Raw genomic sequence first — 24,261 nt, 5'->3', positions numbered from 1 at the left:
GATTCTGTGCCTCTGTGGCCAGCAAGAAAGGAGCGGATTCAAGCTGAGGTCATAAATCTCTGTGCTTCACCCTTTGCCTTTTTTCTGGAATGTGCAGGTGGGAATCCATGTGATGGAAGAAGAGCTTGACTCTGGTATTTTGCCCAGGGTTAAGAGCGGCTTTTCTTTTTCTCATCTTCTGCCTTGGAACCCAAAGGCTATTAGGATTCCCAGCAAAGTTTTCTCCATTCTCTTTTCCTATCATGCTATTTTATGTCAGCTGGGTACATATTTTATGTCCTACAGACAATGGAAAAACAGCAAAATATTTTTTAAATTTTTTTATTATACTTTCAGTTCTGGGATACATGTGCAGAACGTGCAGGTTTATTACATAGGCCTACACGTGCCATGGTGGTTTGCTGCACCCATCAACCCATCATCTACATTAGGTATTTCTCCTAATGCTCTCCCTCCCCTAGCCCCCCACCCCCCAATAGGCCTTGATGTGTGATGTTCCCCTCCTGGTGTCCAAGTGTTCTCATTGTTCAACTCCCACTTATGAATGGGAACATGCAGTGTTTGGTTTTCTGTTCTTGTGTTAGTCACAGCAAAGTCTTTTATATCTCAAGAGAGACCTCTAGAAAGTGTTTATTCTTGGCTTGTCATTCTTGAGAAGCCCAGCAGTAAGTGGAACCCAAGCTAAGCTTGTGAAGCTGGGCTCATCCAGCTTGGAAAGTCGAAGAACTCCAGGAAACCAGGTGCTTGGGTTCTTGCACCATCATCCATCCCATCTTCCATCTTTATTTGGGAACCCTTGACATTACCCTTTTCATCTCACTTTCCAGTCTAGCGTGAGGTAAGTCAGGTTCAAAACAGCGGCTTTTCAGGCCAGAATCAAATGTGGACCAGCCACCAAGGGAAACAAATGGTACTGCTCAACCAGAAGGATAAATGTCAGGCAACCAAGTTTGTTTTGCCACAGATGAGCAGGGAATGGTGATTCATGAATGAAGAGCTGGCTGGGGTGTTGGAAAACTCATGGGTTGGAAGGAGAGGTTCTGAGGACACTGCTCTCTCCTGATCCGACGCTGTTAACACTGCAGACACTCTGGCGGGTCCCTTGGCTTCACAGCCTCTCTATATTTTCACAGGCTGTGAATATTCTCAAATAACTTCTTCAGCTGGGGTTGAGAAAGTCCATTTACATACATTGCAAATGTCTGTGTTTGGGACATCAGTTTATGCCATGGAATGACACATGGGGAAAGTGTTCATTTTATTTCTCTCAGAATGATTCATTGGTAATAAGTTTCATGCCCAATGCCTGTTTCTGCAACCATAGAAAAGATGCTGGTATTTACTGCAGTTTCCAGCTAGTTGTTACTTTTCCTGAAGGCTCCTCTTGTCATCTTCCAAGTCCCTTTGTTCCAGCACCCTGGGTGGTGAAGGCTCAAAGGAAAATCTGTGTATCATTTTGGACACATTTTGTGACCAATTTTGTAAGTTGGTGTTTTCTGTCTACTTTGTGGCTCTGGAAGATCACAACTCTTAAAGACAGGGCCTATTATTCATCTAGAAAGTATTCACCTCTTTCATAGACAGGATAACAGGATTCTCCTTAACCAAACCTGACGTTGGTGCACAGCTATGTTGGTTGCAGAACCTCCAGAAGCAGCCTTGCACATTGAGTTCTGTGTTCTTACTCATAAGGAGGATGTGCCCATGGAAGAATATTAAAGGGAATTTTCCCACATGAGAGAAACCATGGCAGGAGGAGACCTCTCTATTTATATTTAGAGTAAGTCCCTGTAACAGTGTTGATATAGAAATATACAGGTATAATGGCCCATATTATAGGGTTTCTGTTTATTGAGATGGGGGAACTCCACGGCCCAAATACACAGGGGGCATGGTTGCATGCAGAGCATAACTGAATCATTGGTACTTTGAGACAATTAATTTTTTTTTAAGTTTTTACTCAATTTCCCTTGAAAATCAGTGCCATAAGATGCATTTCTATTAAACTGTATACAAAAAAATAAGAGGGAAGTTCACTTTTTGAAAAAAGGTCTGAATAGTGTTTTTCAGTGACTTACAGTCAACATTATGGGTTAATGCCAAACTCTGGAGAATTTAATGGGAGAATTAAGAAATATGTGGACAGGCAGTAAATAATTGACTTCCTAGAGCAAAGTGCACAGACATAGGTCAGGATTCCGGAACTTGGGCCATTATGGATAACAGCAGGGCTGATTTAAAAGAGATTCTGAGGGGAGACGGTCTTGCTACATCATTTTATCCCTTTGCATTCCATTTTTAGGGACAGGCTATTTAAAGAATTCTTTCCATTCCATTTCTAGGAAACCCCATTCAGATAATTGTTTTCCTATGTTTCTCTTTTCTTTTCTTTTCTTTTCTTTTCTTTTCTTTTCTTTTCTTTTCTTTTCCTTTCTTTTCTTTTCTTTTCCTTTCTTTTTCCCTTCCCCTCCCTTCCCTTCCCTCCCCTTCCCTTCCCCCCCCCTCCCCTCCCCTCCCCTCCCCTCCCCTCCCCTCCCCTCCCCTCCCCTCCCCTCCCCTCCCCTCCCCTTGACAGGGTCACATTCTGTTGCCCAGGCTGGAGTGCAGTGGTGCCATCATAGCCCTCTGCAACCTCCGCCTCCTGCAGGTTCAAGCAATTCTCCTGCTCAGCCTCCTGAGTAGCTGGGACTACAGGCGTGCACCACCATACCCAGCTAATTTTTGTATTTTTAGTAGAGATGGGGTTTCACCATATTGGCCAGGCTGGTCTCAAACTCCTGACCTCGTGATCTGCCCACCTCGGCCTCCCAAAATGCTGGGATTATAGGCATGAGCCACTGCACCCAGCCATTATTTCTTTGAATTTATATAATCTCATATAAATAATATATTTCAAATTTATATAATCTCATATAAGCTACACATCTGTGCTCCACTCGTCTCTCCAGTACACCTCCAAAATACAACTTTATTTCTTTTAAAATCTTTATTATATAAGTAATACATATTTATAAAGAGGAAGATATTTTCTCTTAGTTATCAAAATTTTACTACTATGAAATTGGTTTTCATTGGAGTGAGTCATCTACAACTTTCAATAAAGTTTTTTAGAAGTTCTTTTTTTTTTTTTTTTGAGACGGAGTCTCACTCTGTCGCCCAGGCTGGAGTGCAGTGGCGCAATCTCAGCTCACTGCAAGCTCCGCCTCCCAGGTTCATGCCATTCTCCTGCCTCAGCCTCCTGAGTAGCTGGGACTACAGGCACCCGCCACCATGCCAGGCTAATTTTTTTGCATTTTTAGAAGTATTTTTAAATTATGTCATGATATATATTTCTGTATGCAATTTTTTAGAAAAATATCAGAGAGAGAGAGAGTGTGTGCCTTTAGAGCAAATCAGGAATTTTTTCTACCAAACATAAAAATAGTTATTTCTAGTTTCAGTGAATAGTAAAAATAAATATACCTCATTCAGGCACAAAGTTAATTTCCTCTGTATGCTTTTTCCCCTAATTTATTTTTATTTTGGTAAAATACGACATAAAACTTACCATCTTAACCATTTTTAAGTGCACAGTTCAGTGATATTAAATACATTCATAATGTACACAACTGTCACCACCAACCATCTCCAGAACTGTCTTCATCTTGCAAAGCTGAAACTCTGCACCCATTAAACAGTAACTCCTCATTCGTCCTTCCCCCAATCCCCTGGCAACCACAATTCTAACTGGTCTGTTTCTATGATGTTAACTACTCTAAATACCTCATACAAATAGGATCATACAGTACTTGTCTTTTTGTGGCTGGTGTATTTTACTTAGAATAATGTCATCAAAATTCATCCATGTTGTAGTATCTGTCAGAATTTGCTTCCTTTTTAAGGCTGAATAATATTCCAGTATACATTATACATATATACTGTATTTTGTTTATTCATTCATCTATCAACGGACACTTGGGTTTCTTCTACTTTTTAGCTATTGTAAATAGTGCTGCTATAAACATGAGTACAATATCTCTTTGATATACATCTTTCAATTCTTTGGGGTATATACCCAGAAGTGGAACTACAGAGTCATATAGTAATTCTACTTTTAATTTTTTTTTTTTTTTTTTTTGAGACGGAGTGTCACTCTGTCACCCAGGCTGGAGTGCAGTGATGTGATCTCATCTCACTGCAACCTCTGCCTCCCGGTTTCAAGCGATTCTCCTGCCTCAGCCTTCTGAGTAGGTAGGATTACAGGTGCACACCATCATGCCTGGCTAATTTTTGTATTTTTAGTACAGACAGAGTTTCATCATGTTAATCAGGCTGGTTTTGAACTCCTGACCTCGTGATCCGCCCGCCTCTCCTTCCAAAGTGCTGGGATTACAAGCGTGAGCCACCACACCCTGCCTCTACTTTTAATTTTTTGAGGAACCACCATGCTGTTTTCTACAGCAACTGTACTGTTTTAAATTCCCACCAACAGGGTACATGAATTCCAATTTTTCTTCATCTTTGCCAACACTTGTTATTTTCTGCTTTTTTGATAGCAGCCATCCTAACAGGTATGAAGTGGTATTTAACTGTAGTTTTGGTTTGCATTTTTCTAAGGATGGTAGCATCTTTTCGTGTTTTTTTTTTTTTTTGGCTTCAAAAAATATCTGTTAATTTCCATTGCCCATTTTTTCCGCAGGGATTGACATACAGAAACTTTATTTTTTTAAAGCTTTTTTTCAACTTTTAGGTCCAGGGGTACAAGTGCAGGTTTGTTACATGGGTAAATTGCGTGTTGCTGAGGTTTGGTGTGTTAATGGTCCCGTTTACCCAGGTAGTGAGCATGATGCTTGGTAGGTAGTTTTCAACCCTCACCCCCACAACCCTCCCCCTCCTAGTGGTCCCCAGTGTCTGTTGTTCCCAACTTTATGTCCATGTGTACTCAATGTTTACTCCTACTTATAAGTGAGTAAACAAGTGGTAGGAGTAGTCAGAGGGGTTCTTGTGTTGTGATAAGTGTATATAAATTGAATGAGCCGCTTATTAGTAGAACTGATAATAGCCACTTATTAGAACTGATAATAGCATAATAGGATGATGGCTAGGGTAACTTCGTATGAAATTGTTTGGGCGACAGCTGGTAATGCGCTGATCAGTGCATAGTTTGAATTGGATGCTGAGAACATGTGGCATTTGGTTTTCTGTTCCTGCATTCACTTCAGACAGTGGTCTCCAGCTATGTCCATGTTGTCGCAAAGGACATGATTTTATTCTTTTCATGGCTGCGTAGTATTTATACATGGTGTATATGTACCACATTTTCTTTATTCAGTCCACGGTGGATGCCTTTGCCCATTTTTAAGTTCAGTTTTTTGACTTTCTGTTGTTGACTTTTAGGTGTTCTGTATGTATTCCAGATATTAATTACTTATTACATATATGATTTGCAAATATTTTCTCCCATTGGGTGGGCTGCCTTTTTAAATATGTTGACATTTTCTGCTTATGCACAATTTATTTGGTGAGTAAACACCACAATTTATTTGGTGCCAAACAATCACAGATTGTCCACATGAGTGGCTGAGATAGTGACATGTTTGCTTTCTGATGGCTCAGTTTACACGAACTTTGATGCATAACGTGATTAAAAATATTGGGTAAAACTAATGGCTACGTGTATAAGGTATATATGAATCATAATCATAAATAAATTTCACGTTCAAACTTAGGTTATCTCCCCAAGATATCTCATTATGTATATGCAAGTATTCCAACATCTGAAAATAGCTGAAATTTGAAATACTTCTGGTCCCAAGCATTTTATCTAAGGGATACTCACCCTGTATTGTTAGTTTTTGTCCTGCAATATTATTCCCTCTGCCTCCTCCTGTCCTTTCCCACTGCCTCTGTTCCTAATTCAGGCCACCCTTGCCCCCTGGCTGTGTCTCTGCTATCAGTCAGGCCTCCCCATCCACCTTTCTTCCTGGCATCAGGAAAGTCTGAGTTCACAGCCTCTATCACATCCAGGCATTCCTTGGATCTTAGCCCTTCAGTGGCATTCCAGCAGGAGCAACGACGCCCCAATTCCTCAGACCGCATGTGAGGCGATCCTGCAAAGGTCAGCCTATTTTTATCCAGAGGTCGTGGACCTCTTACATGGCCTCTGCTCCAGGGCTGTCTTAGGCCACCGCTTTATGTGTGCCCAGGTTAGCACAGCCTCTTTGTCCAAGCTGGTTGAGACTTTCTCTACTACTTGCCTTTACTGTTCCCTCCTCCTATTTAGCCATCTTGACTTACTGGGCTCCTATGTAGTTTGAGGCCAATGCTTTGAAATTCAGTGCCTCTTCTGAGGCCTTCTGTCATCAGTATGCCACTGCCTCCTCCACTGAACACTCACAGTACTTTGCTGTTCCCCTTCCTGCCCTTTCCGTGGCCTGCCTTACATCATAGTCATAGCTGTGCATGTGCCAAGGGTGAGAGTTTTGTCCTGGTGAACTGTGGAGCTAGGATTTAAACCTCAACTTCACCTGCCTCAAAGACTGTGCTCTGAATGAATATTCAATTATTTCTTTCCTGTGGATATTCGGCCCTCCCCAGTTTCATAGCAACCCCCATGCCTACGTGTTATATTCCATTGTGTATAAGAGGTTCCCAATAAATACTTCTGGAATGTACCATACTTACACATCTTTATTAAAAAGTTATCTTCTTAAAGGGACTATTCTTGTCACAAAGATACAATAGTCCTTAACTTCTGTGTTTTAATTTTTTATATGTGGCCTGTATTGTCCCACTAAATGTAAACATCGTTTGGAATCGTTCTGACCGAATGTCCTCTCTCAGTTCTCACTGTTTCCACGGACCTTATTCTGGTCTTTCTCTCCTTGCATTCGTAGTATTTCTATTTGTGTCACTAATTTTAAATGTAAGTATATACTATTTCATGTTATTTCTTAGATGATCTCTTAAGTTTTATGCCTTTCCATAATGCTTATGCCCCAGTAATAGTAATTCTGTGCATTTTGTGGGATGAATAAAACAATGAAAGAATGAAAATCCCTTCTTGGCATATTATAAACATGTTTTTAAAAAGACGGTATTTGAATCATTTGGAATTATTTTTCTTAGTTTTCATACTGCCTGCCTAGCTAGGTGATAAGCCAGCATTCTACTCTTGATTCATCTGTAGATCTTTCATTTATTATCAGATCACCAGATGCTCTTCAGTTCAAAAACAGTTTAGGTTAAAAAACAACTGGGCACTGCTGTTATTTTTAAAAATTATCTTGGGAAAGAAAACTATCATGCTTTAGGCCATAATTTCAATAGAACAGTTTTTGCGTCCTTGGCATTAGAAGCAGGCAGACTAAGTGAAATCAAACATTGAGAGATTTGGAAAGAGACCCAGGCTAGGAGATAAGTTTAATAAAGATTTTGTTTTTCCAACGCAGTGTCCTTTTGATTCCTTCCTATTATTCAATTCTGTGTGTGTGTTTGGCCGAAAATAAACTTTGAGAGACTTTATGATGTTAAAGAAATGCCAAATTATGTAAAAGATCATACTCTTCATTTTAATTGGGGTTTGAAAAAGGAGTACAGAGAGGGAGAGTAGTTCTCTAGAAACTAGATTTTAAAATCCAACTCTATTCAAATAATTTCAATACATTTGCCAAGTAGGCAACTCATTAGAGAGAAAAGGTAGAAATTCTGATGAGTTATTCTTTCAGGGAGCAAGAAAGAAGTGTCTTCACCTTCCCAATGTGACACCATGACTGTGTGAAACACCTACTCATTCAGTCTATCAGAACAAAGAGCCTTCTGCTGATGCCTCCGTTTTCTTCCTCTCTTGCATCTGCAGGTTACCTACCTGGGCAAAGTCTCCACCACTGGCATGCAATTTTTGTCAGGCTGCACAGAAAAGCCAGTCATTGAGCTCTGGAAGAAGCACACACTAGCCCGAGAGGATGTCTTTCCAGCCAATGCCCTCCTGGAAATCCGGCCATTCCAAGTGTGGCTCCATCACCTCGACCACAAAGGGGAGGCCACAGTGCACATGGATACCTTCCAGGTGGCCCGCATCGCCTACTGCACCGCCGACCACAACGTGAGCCCCAACATCTTCGCCTGGGTCTACAGGGAGATCAATGACGACCTGTCCTACCAGATGGACTGCCACGCCGTGGAGTGCGAGAGCAAGCTCGAGGCCAAGAAACTGGCCCACGCCATGATGGAGGCCTTCAGGAAGACTTTCCACAGTATGAAGCGCGACGGGCGGATCCACAGCAACAGCTCCTCCGAAGAGGTTTCCCAGGAATTGGAATCCGATGATGGCTGAATGAACTTGAGATGCTTCAGCAAAGGCAGCATTGGTCACGGAGTTCAAGGGAATAGATGAGTAAGCAACGTTTCAAATTTGGGATGAAAAGACTGCCAAACTATTGGCTGACCAAGCTTTTTAAATTCAGAAGAGCAATTCTAAATCTAAAGAAATGTATCATTAAAGTAATTACGTTCCATTGAAACCTGCTGCTGCTGTGACTGTGAGGAGGGTGGGAGTGTGGATGGGGAGGAAGGTTCTAGGCTCTCTTCTTGTTTTTCTCATTTCCCAATGCCTCTGTGTGGGAGAGCTCCATGCCAGTTTTCCCCACTCTCAGGCAAATACTCCGCAGCTGTTATTGGATGGGCCATTCCGATCTGCCTTATGAAATTCCACAAGAATGTTAGGGGCACCTATGGGATCTCTAGTGGGGTGGGCAGGGTGCTGATGGGGACGCTGGCCGCAGGGAGGAAGGAACATCTCGGGAGGGCCCTCTGTTCCTCTCCCAGGGCAGACGCCCTCCTCTGTATGCAAATAAGCACAGCCTTTATTGAGCTTTACAACTAACAACCTGATAGTTGGCAGTTAATTCACAGTTACAGATAATGCTTTTATTTACATAAATATACCAAGTAGTACCCTCTTATTGTATTCACTTCATCTATTTTCTTAGAATACTTGCAATTACTAATGACCCCTTCCCTTTCCCTCCTCCTGCCCTGTCCACCCTCTTTCCCCTTCTAACATCCCTAGAGGGATGGAATCTCAACATAACATTGCAGGACACCAAAAGGAAGAAAACAATCAAGCAACAGTCAAACAAACCAGGAGTTTAAAACAACAACCCCAGCAACAGAAGCCTTGGCAAAGGGGAATGAGTGATCAGCAAGTGAACACACTCTATGTCAGCTCTCCTTTTATCCAGCTGAGATTTATGGTAACTTATTTAATTAATGGTCCTGTCAGATGCATCCTTGATGGCAAGCTTCAAATCCAATTTGGTATCACCAAGGAAGCCTTGCCCCCATCACTCAGCATTGCACTTAGATAGAGAATGAGTTAGATAAACTTGGCTTGTCTAGAGAACCCCTGTCATCTTAACCTAAAGGGAAATCTTATTGCATTATCATAAAATTGATGATATCTTAGGGTCAGAATCGCCCATTTTATTTTATTTTGAATGAGAAGTTCTCACTAAAAAAAAAAATCCTGAGATATCTTAGTTTCATGGTTCTTTAAATATTATAAACACAGAGTCAACATAGAATGAAATTGTAAGTATTTGTTAAAATACGTACATTGGAGGCCAAGAGCAGATGTCTACTTTCCCAAGTAATGCTGCTCCTTCTTAAAAGTCTGTTATCAATCCTGGTAATGTTAGGGGCACTGCGGCACCTAAGAAGCCTTAAATGAGAGCTAATCCAATCTAGAGAGCGATGGTGTCAGCATTTCGGTCTGCATATCTGTGTGTCCATATCTGCGTTTGTGTGCGTGTACGTGTGCCCCTGTGTGTGGGCCCAGTTTTCAGGCATGTAGAATAAGCATGGAGTCATATTGAGGAGGACTCACTTCTTGAAGATATGCTTGTCGCTTTACAACATATGTAAGCTATTCTTTAGCATAAATGCATTCATTCTTTAATAAAAATATGTTTGCATTAATAAAGCTGAGGAGTTTCATACTTTATGTGTCTGTCCTCTTTCAAGTAATAAAAACATGAAGAACAAATTAGATCAAATAGTTCTATCAAGAAATATTTTTAAACTGGGTCATAAATAACCTATTCCTTGATTGCGTTTAAAAATCTTATTTTATTTTCTAAAGGTTCAATTTGTTTTTAATTTCTGCATGCCCCTGAGACGGTGAAGTGGCAACAGTTGAAATAATTCTTTAGTATGGTGGGTTTGTTTCAGTGCAGGGTCTTCTAGAACATGTTGCAAATGATGGCTATTTACAAAAATCTCGTTTATGTCTTTGAAGAACCTAGACTGAGATCCTGGAAGGTAAACACTGAGTGATTTTTTTCTGATGGGACTGGTTAAAGAATGTCTCCTCCAGGCTATGATATCTCAGAGTGGCCCCATTAAACAAGCAAGGCAGGTGGCCATGGAGCCTGTGTTTTTTGAGGAATGCCCTTCATGGAATCAATAACAAATATAAAGGCTTCCAAAGTAAAAGTATAGGTGCCTGTTATAAAGAGATGAATTCAAGTGAGAATTATAACCTAACTCCTCTGATTGAAATGGCAGTTCTCTCAGGTCAAACTTTTCCCAATTTCAGTTTCTCTGTTGTCCTTGAATATACATTTAAAAAGAAGAAACAAAGAAAAAGAAAAAAAATAACAGCCAGCATGTATTTCAACAGTGCCCTTTTCCTCACTGAGTAAAAGTTAAGTTGAATCCTCAGTGCACACGTGGTTATTTATTGCAGGAAGCATTTGCTAGTTTTTTTTTTTTCAGACTATCAAGTGTGACGTGCTAAGTAATTGTCTCTGATAATATTGGCTTAAGTTTTTGCTTGGGATGATTGGTAGCAATTTAAAGATAGACACACAATGATATTTTCCAATTAGCTGATGAAGTCTTTTGGGATGGCCAATCCTAATTCCTCTCTGAAGGGTGATTCAGCTTTGCATTATTATTTTTTGATGCTTTGTGTACCCACTTTCTGTACTGTATTTTCTACGCTAGTGATCACAGAGTACTTTCATGTACATTACTCAGATGCTCCTGAAAAGAACCTCATAGACAGGCATAGCAGTTACTTCAGAGATGAGCAAACTCACCTTGAGAGATGTTACGTCACTTGGCCATGGTAGCACAGCTAGGGCATGACTGATGAGACTAGAAGCCTCCGACTTCTGGTCCGGGGCTGTGGCTCTGTCAAGACAAGATCTACCTCCTTTGGATTTTTCATTTCTATTCCTCTTAAAACCTAGCTTATTTTAAAGTAGCACACTAAACCATTAAAAATAAGCATTCTTTGCTGTTCATTTTTGAAGTATTTTTGACACCAACAGTATTAAAAGCAAAGTCCCAAGAATTTTTTTCGAGCCCAGATAACGTACTATGAAGTTTTGCTTAAGTATTTTAATGGCTATAGGCAAAATCGACACATTTTTCTACTTCTACAAAATCAAGATGCCTGTTTTGTTTGTTTTGTTTCTCTGAGGACATGTTAAAATTCTCAATCAAGTCCTTCTGTTACAGGATTCTACGCCCTCTTGTCATTTTCCTTCATGTCATTCATTGCAGTTTTTAATTACATATTTATTTGTATAATTATGTAAATGTCTGTTTAAACCTCTTGGGTGTCAACGTTTTTGAGATGAGGGTTTTGTCTCTTTTGTTCACGTTTATCGCCAGCTCCTATGGCAGGACCAGGCACGTGGGAGGAACTCATTTAGTTTCTGTTAGCTGGCTGGCAGGATGGATGGAGGGATAGACAGATGGAAGGAAAATCACCATGTGTTTCATCGATTTGCAAGTTCTAGGACAGAGTCTTGAAACCCCAAAAGGTATCCTAGTGACTTCCTTGCCCAGTTCTCCAAAGGTGAGCAAATGGCTTTTTATTGAAGAAAAACTTTGCCCGTTACCTAATTCCAAAGGAAATTATGGCTGCTTCTACATAGAAAAACAATGTTAGATACTCAATGCCACATGATTGAAACGAAATGAACATTATCCCAAGGAAGCAGACAGATGCTGCATTTTAAGACACCTGAATTTAGCAGATTACAGCACTCCTGTCATGCGTCTGCTCCTGTTCACTTCTGTTGCTGAAAGAGAAGAGAGAAAATGTTGGGAGAGGGTGTTTTTACTTTCTGACAGTATAAAGCATATGAATTCAGCTGGGTTTTCCCCAAATTTATACTTTAGAAAGCAATGTTTTCCTTATGCACTCTCTCCTACTTTTTCTCATTTCTCTTTTTCTTCTTTCATCCTTCCTTCCTCTTTCCTTCTTTCTTTTCTCTTTTTTTTTAATCATACTTTAAGTTTTAGGGTACATGTGCACAATGTGCAGGTTTGTTACATATGTATACATGTGCCATGTTGGTGTGCTGCACCCATTAACTCGTCATTTACATTAGGTATATCTCCTAATGCTATCCCTCCCCAATCCCCCCACCCCAAAACAGGCCCCGGTGTGTGAGGTTCCCCTTCCTGTGTCCAAGTGTTCTCATTGTTCAATTCCCACCTATGAGTGAGAACATGCTGTGTTTGGTTTTTTGTCCTTGCGATAGTTTTCTGAGAATGATGGTTTCCAGCTTCATCCATGTCCCTACAAAGGACATGAACTCATCATTTTTTATGGCTGCATAGTATTCTGTGGTATATATGTGCCACATTTTCTTAATCCAGTCTATCATTGTTGGACATTTGGGTTGGTTCCAAGTCTTTGCTATTGTGAATAGTGCCACAATAAACATACGTGTGCGTGTGTCTTTATAGCAGCATGATTTATAATCCTTTGGGTATATACCCAGTAATGGGATGGCTGGGTCAAATGGTATTTCTAGTTCTAGATCCCTGAGGAATCGCCACACTGACTTCCACAATGGTTGAACTAGTTTACAGTCCCACCAACAATGTAAAAGTGTTCCTATTTCTCCACATCCTCTCCAGCACCTGTTGTTTCCTGACTTTTGAATGATTGCCATTCTAACTGGTTTGAGATGGTATCTCATTGTGGTTTTGATTTGCATTTCTCTGATGGCCAGTGATGATGAGCATTTTTTCATGTGTCTTTTGGCTGCATAAATGTCTTCTTTTGAGAAGTGTCTCTTCATATCCTTCGCCCACTTTTTGATGGAATTGTTTCTCTTTTTTTCTGCCTTAAGTGTTTATTTACATGACACTTTTCAGACTTTCTCACATTTTAGAAGGGAAGAGCATCTGGGCTCTGAATTCCAGAGAACACATTTTTGGTTCATGATCCATTGACACAAAATTAGACCAGATTGTGGAACAGTGCAGATTATCCTAAATTCCTTTTTTGGATTCATTTTTTTTTTCAGTCAGGTAGAACTTGATGACAACTTGCTTCGTCATAGCTTACTTAACTAATTTCTTAAGTATCTTTCCATCTCCCAGATACACCTTAAACTAGAGTGAAGGTGAAGATTCCCATAATTGTCTGAGGTAACTCCCAGATTCTTATTGATCTTCAAGAAATTTTCCTGTGAGATGCCAAGATTTGGTTCTTGGAATAATTTTATGGGATACATTGTCCAGATTGAGAATTTGTGCTGCTCCATCTGAAGTGGCACCAATTGATACTAGTCACCAGAAGAAAACTACATATGATGCTGAAACCCAAGCTTAGAAAGAAAAACATCTGGATGGGTAAAAGCGAATTGCTAAGAAGCAAAAAAATCTGAACTACCTTATTTTGGACATATACAAATAAACCCTTTTTGTTGAATCTCAGACACAATCTTATGAGGAAAGTGTTTTTTTTGGAATGTTCTAGTAAATTAATTACCAATAATTACCAATGCTTTTATGTCTATACCTTTTTAAAAATATGCACACATACACACACACACATATATATATATATATTTTTTTTTGGGGGGGGTAGCTGAAATGACAAAAGTTTATTTTCTCGCAATTCTGGAGGCTAGAAGTCCAAGACCAAGGTGTAGGCAAGGTTAGTTTCTTTCAAGATCTCTCTTCCTGGCTTGTAGATGACCATTTTCTCTCTGTCTTCATATGGTCTTCACTTTGTACATATCTGTGACCAAATTTCCTCTTTTTTTTTTTATTATTATACTTTAGGTTTCAGGGTACATGTGCACCATGTGCAGGTTTGTTACATATGTATCCATGTGCCATGTTGTTTTGCTGCACCCATTAACTCGTCATTTAGCATTAGGTATATCTCCTAATGCTGTCCCTCCCCCCTCCCCCCACCCCACAACAGTCCCTGGAGTGTGATGTTCCCCTTCCTGTGTCCATGAGTTCTCATTGTTCAATTCCCACCTATGAGTGAGAACATGCAGTGTTTGGTTTTTTGTCCTTGTGATAGTTTACTGAGAATGATGTTTCCCAGTTTCATCCATGTACCTACAAAGGACATGAGCTCATCATGTTTTATGGCTGCATAGTATTCCATGTGCTGTATATGTGCCACATTTTCTTAATCCAGTCTATCGTTGTTGGACATTTGGGTTGGTTCCAAGTCTTTGCTATTGTGAATAGTGCCACAATAAACATACGTGTGCATGTGTCTTTATAGCAGCATGATTTATAGTCCTTTGGGTATATACCCAGTAATGGGATGGTTGGGTCAAATGATATTTCTAGTTCTAGATCCCTGAGGAATCGCCACACTGACTTCCACAATGGTTGAACTAGTTTACAGTCCCATCAACAGTGTAAAAGTGTTCCTATTTCTCCACATCCTCTCCAGCACCTGTTGTTTCCTGACTTTGTAATGATGGCCATTCTAACTGGTGTGAGATGGTATCTCACTGTGGTTTTGATTTGCATTTCTCTGATGGCCAGTGATGATGAGCATTTTTTCATGTGTTTTTTGGCTGCATAAATGTCTTCTTTTGAGAATTGTCTGTTCATGTCCTTTGCCCACTTTTTGATGGGATTGTTTTTTTCTTGTAAATTTGTTTGAGTTCATTGTAGATTCTGGATATTAGCCCTTTGTCAGATGAGTAGGTTGCAAAAATTTTCTCCCATTCTGTAGGTTGCCTGTTCACTCTGATGGTAGTTTCGTTTGCTGTGCAGAAGGTCTTTAGTTTAATGAGATCCCATTTGTCAATTTTGGCTTTTGTTGCCATTGCTTTTGGTGTTTTAGACATGAAGTCCTTGCCCACGCCTATGTCCTGAATGGTATTGCCTAGGTTTTCTTGTAGGATTTTAATGGTTTTAGGTCTAACATTTAAGTCTTTAATCCATCTTGAATTAATTTTTGTATAAGGTGTAAGGAAGGGATCCAGTTTCAGCTTTCTACATATGGCTAGCCAGTTTTCCCAGCACCATTTATTAAATAGGGAATCCTTTCCCCATTTCTTGTTTTTGTCAGGTTTGTCAAAGATCAGATAGTTGTAGATATGCGGCATCATTTCTGAGGGCTCTGTTCTGTTCCATTGATCTATGTCCCTGTTGTGGTACCAGTACCATGCTGTTTTGGTTACTGTAGCCTTGTAGTATAGTTTGAAGTCAGGTAGCGTGATGCCTCCAGCTTTGTTCTTTTGGCCATATATTTTATATATATATACATATATATACACACATATATATTTCGTGTATATTTTATATATATATAATATATAATATATATTTTATATCTGTATTAAATATATTATATATATTTTATCTATATTATATATATTTTATATAATATATATCATATATATTTTATATATTATATATTATATATATATTTTATATAATATATATTATATATATTTTATATATTATATATTATATATATATTTTATATATTATATAAAATATATATTATATATTATATATATATTATATAAAATATATATTATATATAATATAAAATATATAATATATAATATATAATATATATTATATATAATATATATTTTATATATTATATATTATATATATTTTGTATATTATATATTATATATATTTTGTATATTATATATTATATATATTTTTAATATATATTATATATTATATTATATATTATATATTATATATATTATATATTATATTATATAATATATATTATATGTATTATATTATAGATATTTTATATATTTTATGTATATATTATATATATGTATACACACACTTTTTTTATATATATGGGGTCTCACTCTGTCACCCAGGCTAGAGTGCAGTGGCTTGACCACAGCTCACTGTAGCCTTAAACTCCTGGGCCCAAGCGATCCTCCTACTTCAGCCTTCTGAGTAGCTTGGACACAGGTGCCTGCCACAATGCCTAGTTAATTTTTTAAATTTTTTGTAGAGATGGGGTTTCACCATGTTGTCTAGGCCAGCCTCAAATTCCTGAGCTCAAGAAATTTGGCCATCTCAGACTCCCCGATAATATATTTTCTTAATGAGGATGTATTCATCTCTTTAAGCATACATATTAAAATTGGGTTATTCTAAAACATTCTGATGTTTGTGAAATAAAACATGATACTATTTGAGATCTGCTTGATAAAAGGCCTGTCATTACATGCCCTTGGTTGCTATTCTAGAACATTCTTTATCCTGTGGAAGCAAAGTTTAAGGGAAACACTTAAGGAAGTACCCACTTTCAAGGAAGAGCCAAGAGTTGGCTGCATCCAAGGTGGCTAATTGTTTAAAATTAATTTATTTCAATGGACAAATAAAAATTGTGTATATAGTGTACAAAATTATGTTTTGAAGTATGTATACATTGTGGAATGACTAAGCTAGTGTATACATTCTCACACATATGTGTAATCTCTTCTGGTGACACTTAAAATCTACTCTCAGCAATTTTCGGGAAATTAAAAACAAATAAGATATCATCTCACACATGTTGGGATGGCTATCATTAAAGAGTCAAAAGATAACAAGTGCTGGCAAGGATGTGGAGAAAAGAAAACCCTTGCACACTTTTGGTGGGAATGTAAATTAGTACAGCCATTATGAAAAACAGTATGGAAGTTCCTCAAAATATTACAAGTGGAACTACCATATGATCCAGAAATTCCACTACTGGGTATATATACAAATGAAAGGAAATCAATGTGTCAAGGAGATATCTGCGCTCCCATGTTTATTGCAACACTATCACAATAGCCAAGATGTGAGAACAAAGTGTCCATCAAAGGATGAATGGATAAAGAAAATGTGGTGCATATTCACAGGGGATACCATTCAGCCTTAAACAATAAGGAAATCCTGTCATTTGCAACAACATGGATTAACCTAGAGGACATGAAGTAAAGTAAACCAGACACAGAAAGACAAATACTGCATGATCTCATGTATGTGTAGAATCTTAAAATGTCAAACTCACAGAAGCAGAGAGAAAAATTGTGATTACTATGTGCTGGGGATTTGGGAGTTGAGAAGATGTTGGTCAAAAGATACAAAATTTCGGGTAAATAGGAGGAATAAGTTCTAAAGAACATTGTACACCATGCTGACTACAGTTGATAACAATGCATTGTATCCATTCATAGTCTTTTTTTTTTTTTTTTTTTTTTTTGGAGACAGGGTCTCAATCTGTTGCTCAGGTTGAAGTGTGGTGGCACGATTTTGATTCATTGCAGCCTCCACCTCCTGGGCTCAAGCAATCCTCCTTCCTCAGCCTCCCAAGAAGCTAGGACTATACATTCACAGAACCACCCCTGGCTAATTTTTGTATGTTTTCAGAAACAGAGTGTCACTCTGTTGCCCAGCCTGATCTTGAACTCCTGGGCTCAAGTGATCTACCCACCTTGGCCTTTCAAAGTGCTGGGATTACAGGCGAGAGTCACAGTGCCAGGCCTCATCTATGGTCATTTTTAAAGTAAATTTGGGATCAACAAAGACTAAAGCTCATTATAGGTCTGAATGGAGTGGTTCTGATTCCAATTTTGCCCAGAAAAGAAAATGGAACAAATTTCATTATGTTCATAATTAGATTATCTTCACATAGATGGTATTATCACTATAGAAACATCTTAAATGGGGGGCTTGAGATGGAATTGGACCTTTAATCAGCCTTCTGCCAAATTATCTTTTTGCCTTTTCCATTTTAATTGCAGTAGCTTTACCTAGAATTTAGTACTGAAAGTAAAACCTCATTAATTTAGATAAAACTAATTATGAGTTTGTGGTTTTAGCCTTGAAAATTTAAATTTTATGCTTATTTTAATAAGCAAATAGGATGAATAACACTGCTATTGGAGGTATTGCCTACTTGGGAAAACACTGCTTTCACATATTAAAATAACAATTTACTAGATATAGTGTAATTTCAGCATAAGTGGAAGTTGGCATGACTAAAATTGTGGCTTTGATATGCTAGTTTCAAGCCATTCTTCTTTATTTATTAAAATGGGTTCTCAATGGAGCAACAGATGGTTAATGTAATTCTAGGATTTGGAGTCTTGAAAGTAATATAAGCCCTTTTCTTTTAAAATATCCATAATTTATATACATCTTCCCTTTTAGTTTGTATAAATGTTTGGTTCAATTAACCAAAAAACAAAAACTAAAAATGACTGAAGTATTCTTTTTTCTCATAAAAACAGCTGTTGAAACAGTTGAAATTATTTTTCTGATCACCAACCTGTAATAGTTTTCACTTTGCTACTAGTTGCTTTTTTTCTTCTTTTTCTTAAATTACTAAGACTCAGCATTATTGTAGATCACCTTAAGAAGCTCAATAACTTATCGAGTCATATAGCAAAACAATTACGACAATTATTTGTAGTGGTCTGGTTTGTATTTAAAGTTCAGTATTTTGTGATTTTTCGGTCTGCTATTGTGATTGCATTGCTCCACTGCCAATTTACGATATGTTAGCTCCATCTGAATAATGTATGAGATTCTGAGGATGAATGCACACAGCTTATGCCCTGATCAAACGGCCACAGTGAACATAGCCAAGTGGCTGTTGGAAACCACCTCAGGCCCCTCTAGCAGAGCCTGTGCCTTGGAAATTGGGGTGAGGCAGCATCAGGGCAGAAGAAGAGGAACCTTTTTGCAACCCATCAGCCAAGAGAAGTGCCTTTGTGTAATTCTCTCTCCAGAGGGTGTGCTTTACCTTAGAAATAGCAGGCATATTACTAAAAATACCCATATATTGGTACTTAGGGTATTTTTTTTTCAGGAGTTTTTGGTTAATACTTATATCGTTTTTTCCTAAAAGTGATTACAAGTTGATCTTTTTTCTTCTTCTGTTATTGCCTATCATTAACCCACACGGTCTGTGCTTAAGGAGATGGGAAAAAGGTGGGACTTCATATTTTGAACACATTCACACACTGGGCCAGGCACTGTGTTAAGGTTTATGAGAGTGGGGCATCTCGCCTGAAAGAAGTTAAGACATTTGCCAAAGTTTGTACTGCCAGTCAGAGACAGGATCAGGACTGAAGCTCAGATGCATAACACACCAAAGGCTGGGTACTTTACTAGACACATGCTTCACAAACAAAAGAGCTCGCAGAGGGAGCCCCAGGGACCTCTACGGAGCCATTGATGACTCGAAGGTCACCTTCTGGAGAAAAGCCATCTAATCTCACTGCAGTGGTGGTTGTCTTCCTTCTAACCCTCAGAATCAAAACAATGGAGAACTTTGGCCCATCACATCCTTAATGCTATTGTATGAAAATTGCTTTTTTAAAGAACCAAAATCATTGTTTCCTTAGTGATATTTCTTCTCTGTTACTCTCAAGGGAAAGTGTGGCACAACACACACATCAGGCACCTCAGAAAATGAGATAAAATCCATTCTGGTGAAACCCAGGGATGAGCTTTCTAAAGTCCATGCCAGAAAGCCCTGAAACCTGAAGGTAAAACCTGGTGTCACACTCACTTCCCAAGGTGGGATCCTGGGCAGATGTCTCATTCATTGCCTCTATCTCAGCCCTTCCATTGACCACGCTTTCCCAGCCCCAGAAGTGTCATGACAGGGACAGACTGATGCCAAACAACAGAACTCCTGAAGAAAGAAGGAAGGAAGGGGCCCAGCATTACCCGCAATTTAGTTTCAGTGGGACCAGCTCTGTGCCCTCAGATCTTCTAGATGTGTGACATTTGTCTTTTCTCTGGAAAATGCCTCCTGAGGGCGCTATATCCTTCAAAGTCCATAGTAACAGGGATCTGTCTGGTTTATTCTAATATTTCTGGGCAAGGAATCTGAACACACAGCCTCTAGGCCCACCATTCTTCTCAGCCTCCAGAGATCCTGTTGTTCTAAAACCCGAATTTGATTACCTCAGACTTTCACTTAAAACCCTTCATGGCGGCCGAGCGCAGTGGCTCACGCCTGTAATCCCCGCACTTTGGGAGGCCGAGGCTGGCAGATCACCTGAGGTCAGGAGTTCAAGACCAGCCTGACCAACATGGAGAAACCCCATCTCTACTAAAAATACAAAATTAGCCGAGCATGGTAGTGGGCGCCCGTAATCCCAGCTAGGAGAATTGCTTGAACCCGGGAGGTGGAGGTTGCTGTGAGCCGAGATCGCACCATTTCATTCCAGCCTGGGAAACAAGAGCGAAACTCCGTCTCAAAAATAATAATAATAATAATAATCCTTCCTGGCCTTCTTCTTGTCTTCAAGAGAAACTATTTAACATTTTACCTCCCTCCCTGCTTGCTTCCCTTCCCTAATTTTGTATTTTATTGTAATAAATAATCTTTTTTTAGACAGGATCTCATTATGTTGTGCAGGTTGGTCTCGTACTCCTGAGCTCATGTGATCCTCCTGCCTTGGCCTTCTGAAGTGCTGGGATTACAGGCATAAGCCACTGCAACCTGCTTATGAAAAAATATGCATGAGCTGCCTCTCACCTGAAATTCCAGGTTCAGGTTCAAACCCTGGGCCTGCGTTGCTCTGGGCAAAGAACTTAACAACTTGGGCCTCAGTTTTCTCGTCTGTAAAATGGGAAAATGATGCCTAAATCACAGAGCTGCAATGAGAATTAAAGGAGTAAATACATATGAAGCATTTAGTCTAGGGCTTGGTGCCTTGTGAGTGTTCAGTCAATGCCGCCTGTGTTAGGGTTTTCATTTTCTTCTTTTGCTCCTCCATGGATACCTGTCAGATCACCGGAAGAGCACTTTTCAATTTCTCCAAGGGGCTGGACTCACCTTGAAATACCCTGCTTCTAGATCACACAATGAACCCACTTTTGCTTATTCAGCTCTTCCTTCCAGTCATGTGAAGACATGCCCACCACCGCCTTCATGTACAGCTCTCATTCCTAGCCCGAGAGCTCCCAGAGCAATGCTGTCCAATAGCTCTATGCTGTCGACCACATGTGTAATTTCTAGCAGCCTGATTAAAAACTTAAAAAGAAATAGATGAAGTTCATCTTAATAGCAGACCTTTTTTTTTTTTGAGACGGAGTCTCGCTCTGTCCCCCAGGCTGGAGCGCAGTGGCGCAATCTCGGCTCACTGCAAGCTCCGCCTCCCGGGTTCACGCCATTCGCCTGCCTCAGCCTCTCCGAGTAGCTGGGACTACAGGCGCCCGCCACCACGCCCGGCTAATTTTTTGTATTTTTAGTAGAGACGGGGTTTCACCGTGGTCTCGATCTCCTTACCTCGTGATCCGTCCGCCTCGGCCTCCCAAAGTGCTGGGATTACAAGCGTGAGCCACCACGCCCGGCCCAATAGCAGACTTTACCTAACCCAATATATTAAAAAATTTGCCATTCAACACATGATCAATATAAAATTTATTTATGTGATATTTTATTCTTGTTGTATTATGTGAAATTGAGGATATATTTTATACTGTATAGCACAAATGCTCTGTAGCCACATATGACTAGTGGCTATTGTATTCAGCCACATAACCCAAGAGGGTGAGAACCACAGCCTGATCCTCCCTCCTTCACAGAACCCATCCTGGTGGCTGACACTTAAGAGGGACTCGTAAATGCTTGTTTCATGAATAAAGTGTTGAACATGAACAAATCCTGCGAGTATGTAAGTGCATTAGTTTTCTGGCGCTGCTGTACCCAAGTACCATTAAATGTGTGGCTTAAAAAACAGAAATGAATTAGCCAGACGTGCTGGTGCTTGCCTGTGGTCCCAGCTACTTGAGAAACAGGTGGGAAGATAGCTTGAACTGGGAGGTGGAGGTTGTGGTGAGCTGAGATTGTGCCACTGCACTCCAGCCTGGGCAACACAGCAAGACTGTATCTCAAAATATAAATAAATGAAAGATATAAAAAAAATAAAGAACAGAAATGTATTGTCTCCCAGTTCTAAGGACCAGAAGGCTGAGATCAGGGTGCTGGCAAAGTTGATTCTTTCTGAGGTTGTGAGGGAGAACTTGCTCCATGCCTGTCTCCTAGCTTCCGGCGCATGCTGGCCGTCTGTGATTGCATTTGGCTTCTGCTGCATCACTCCAGTCTCTGGTTTTATCTTCACATCATGTTCTCCTCTGTGTGCGTGTCTGTGTCTGTGTCTGTGTCTGTCTGTCTGTCTCCAAATTTTCCTGTTTTATAAGGATACCAGTCATATTGGGTTAGGAGTTGATCTTAACTAATTATATCTGCAATGATGCTATTCCTAAATAAGGCCGCATTCTGAGATACTGAGGCTGAGGCTTCATCATATGAATCTGGGTGGCTGGAAACACAATTCACCCCATCACAATAAGACAGATATTAATGCTGAGTTTTGTGTCAGGTCTCACAGCTTAGAGGGGCACCACAGGCTTCTCTCCAGGTTTTTTGATTCCCAAATCCCCACTCCCTGACTTTGGGGAGCCCTCAGTGTCTGGGCTTGGTTTCTCCTGGCCAGCCAGGGTTGTGGTTGGGTTATCAAGGACAGAGCAGACAGTTTCTTTGAAGCCTATTATTACTTAATTTTCAAAAAATATTTCGTGAAATAAAACTAACATGGATCTAAATAAACCCACATTACAAGAAGATCAAATTCCCCTGAACTTGCCCTTTGTCGTCTTTCATTTCTCCATCGTAGCTGCTTCCTTTTATTGCATTGGTGTCTACCAACCACTGGCTTGGGTTGTCTGCTGAGGAAAATGAGGTTATGAGGGAGAAGCAGTCTGAAAATGAAGGAAATAAGAAGGTTTCAAGTCGGCAGGATGGCCCCTTTCTCTGTGTAATGACATTAGCCAACTCTTTTGAGGTCAAGTTTCCCAGACGGGGCCAACTCTGGTCTGTGCCAATGCCACAGTCCCTCTCGTGGTGTCCCTTGTTTCCTTTGGGAACTGGTGTTTTTTAGGCATCTCAGCGTGATGATCCAGCTAAAATCTCCACATCACAAAGAGAAGAAGGCTTTGAAGGCGGGAATCTGGGATTTGCCAATAATGCCGGGACTGTGGTGCATTGCTGCGTTTGCAGACCCAGGTCATGTGGTTACGTCTCCCTCTGCAACACACTGAGGAATCCTATCCCTCTGCCTCACTGTGGAGGAACATCTTTTGCCAGCATTTAAAAAGCTGCTTCAATGCCACTTTGTTTAAGATAAGCCCATACCAGCATTCAATTGGCCCACAACCAAAGAACTTCTGTGCAGCTGGGAGAATTTATTACTAAAAATTATTTTCCAGACCGATTATTTAATTTCTTTTTCTAAAGGTCAGACTTTGTTACATTATGATTAAAGATTCCTTTTTTTAAATTGCCTTTTTTTTTTTTTTTTTTTTTGCCAAAATGGGCTCCTGTCAGAGGACTTGGAAAACTTTTTATTTCTCCTTTTCTCTGAAAAAATAACGAGCTTTGCAATTCCTTTCAACCTAATAATTTTGGTAGTGCTAAAATTTGTCTCTCTGTTTCTAAGCAAATGCAACTGACACCGTAATGTATCGAGTATCCAATGGAGACTATTTCAGGAGTTATTTAAGCATTTAGGACATGGGATTTGGAGTAATATGTTCCAGGCTTTCTTTATAAACTCAGAATATACTAGAAAAAGAAATCAAGAAAATACTTCTGTAGGTCCCCCTGTTCTTGGAGAGAAAATTAGATACAAGATGGTGAATAACAAGTCATTTCATTCAGGCTCAACACTATGTACTAGCTGGTCTATTAGGCTCCCCCATGGGTAGAGGCTGGGGATGAGGATTAAAGAGAGAAGAGAGTTTTGAGGGAATCAAAATAATAAGAGCTAATAGTTTTGAGCATATATACAAGGTCGTGACACCCTAAATACATCATCTCATTTAAGATGACAGAACCTTATGACAGTAGGAATTATCATTCACTCATTATGGGTAAAGGGTTGATGTTGCAGAAGCCTAAGGGAGTTGGTGGAAGCCCACCATGACTCAGAAACAGAGCTAAGTCTCAGCTCAGGGCAC

General features: G+C 39.6%; 1 protein-coding gene across 1 annotated transcript in view; it reads left to right on the top strand.

The window, feature by feature from the left end:
- PID1 (phosphotyrosine interaction domain containing 1) overlaps positions 1–9,977 on the top strand; it is a 256,385-nt gene extending 246,408 nt beyond the window's left edge. Inside the window, exon 3 of the mRNA XM_030803060.1 lies at positions 7,838–9,977. Within this exon, the coding sequence (XP_030658920.1) occupies positions 7,838–8,314 (477 nt within the window). The 3' untranslated portion in view covers positions 8,315–9,977. The remainder of the gene's footprint in view (positions 1–7,837) is intronic.
- The last annotated feature ends 14,284 nt before the right edge of the window (positions 9,978–24,261 follow it).

Source organism: Nomascus leucogenys, chromosome 22a (assembly GCF_006542625.1).
Source record: "Nomascus leucogenys isolate Asia chromosome 22a, Asia_NLE_v1, whole genome shotgun sequence".
Taxonomy (NCBI): Eukaryota; Metazoa; Chordata; class Mammalia; order Primates; family Hylobatidae; genus Nomascus; species Nomascus leucogenys.
This window is presented reverse-complemented; position numbering and strand designations above follow the sequence as displayed.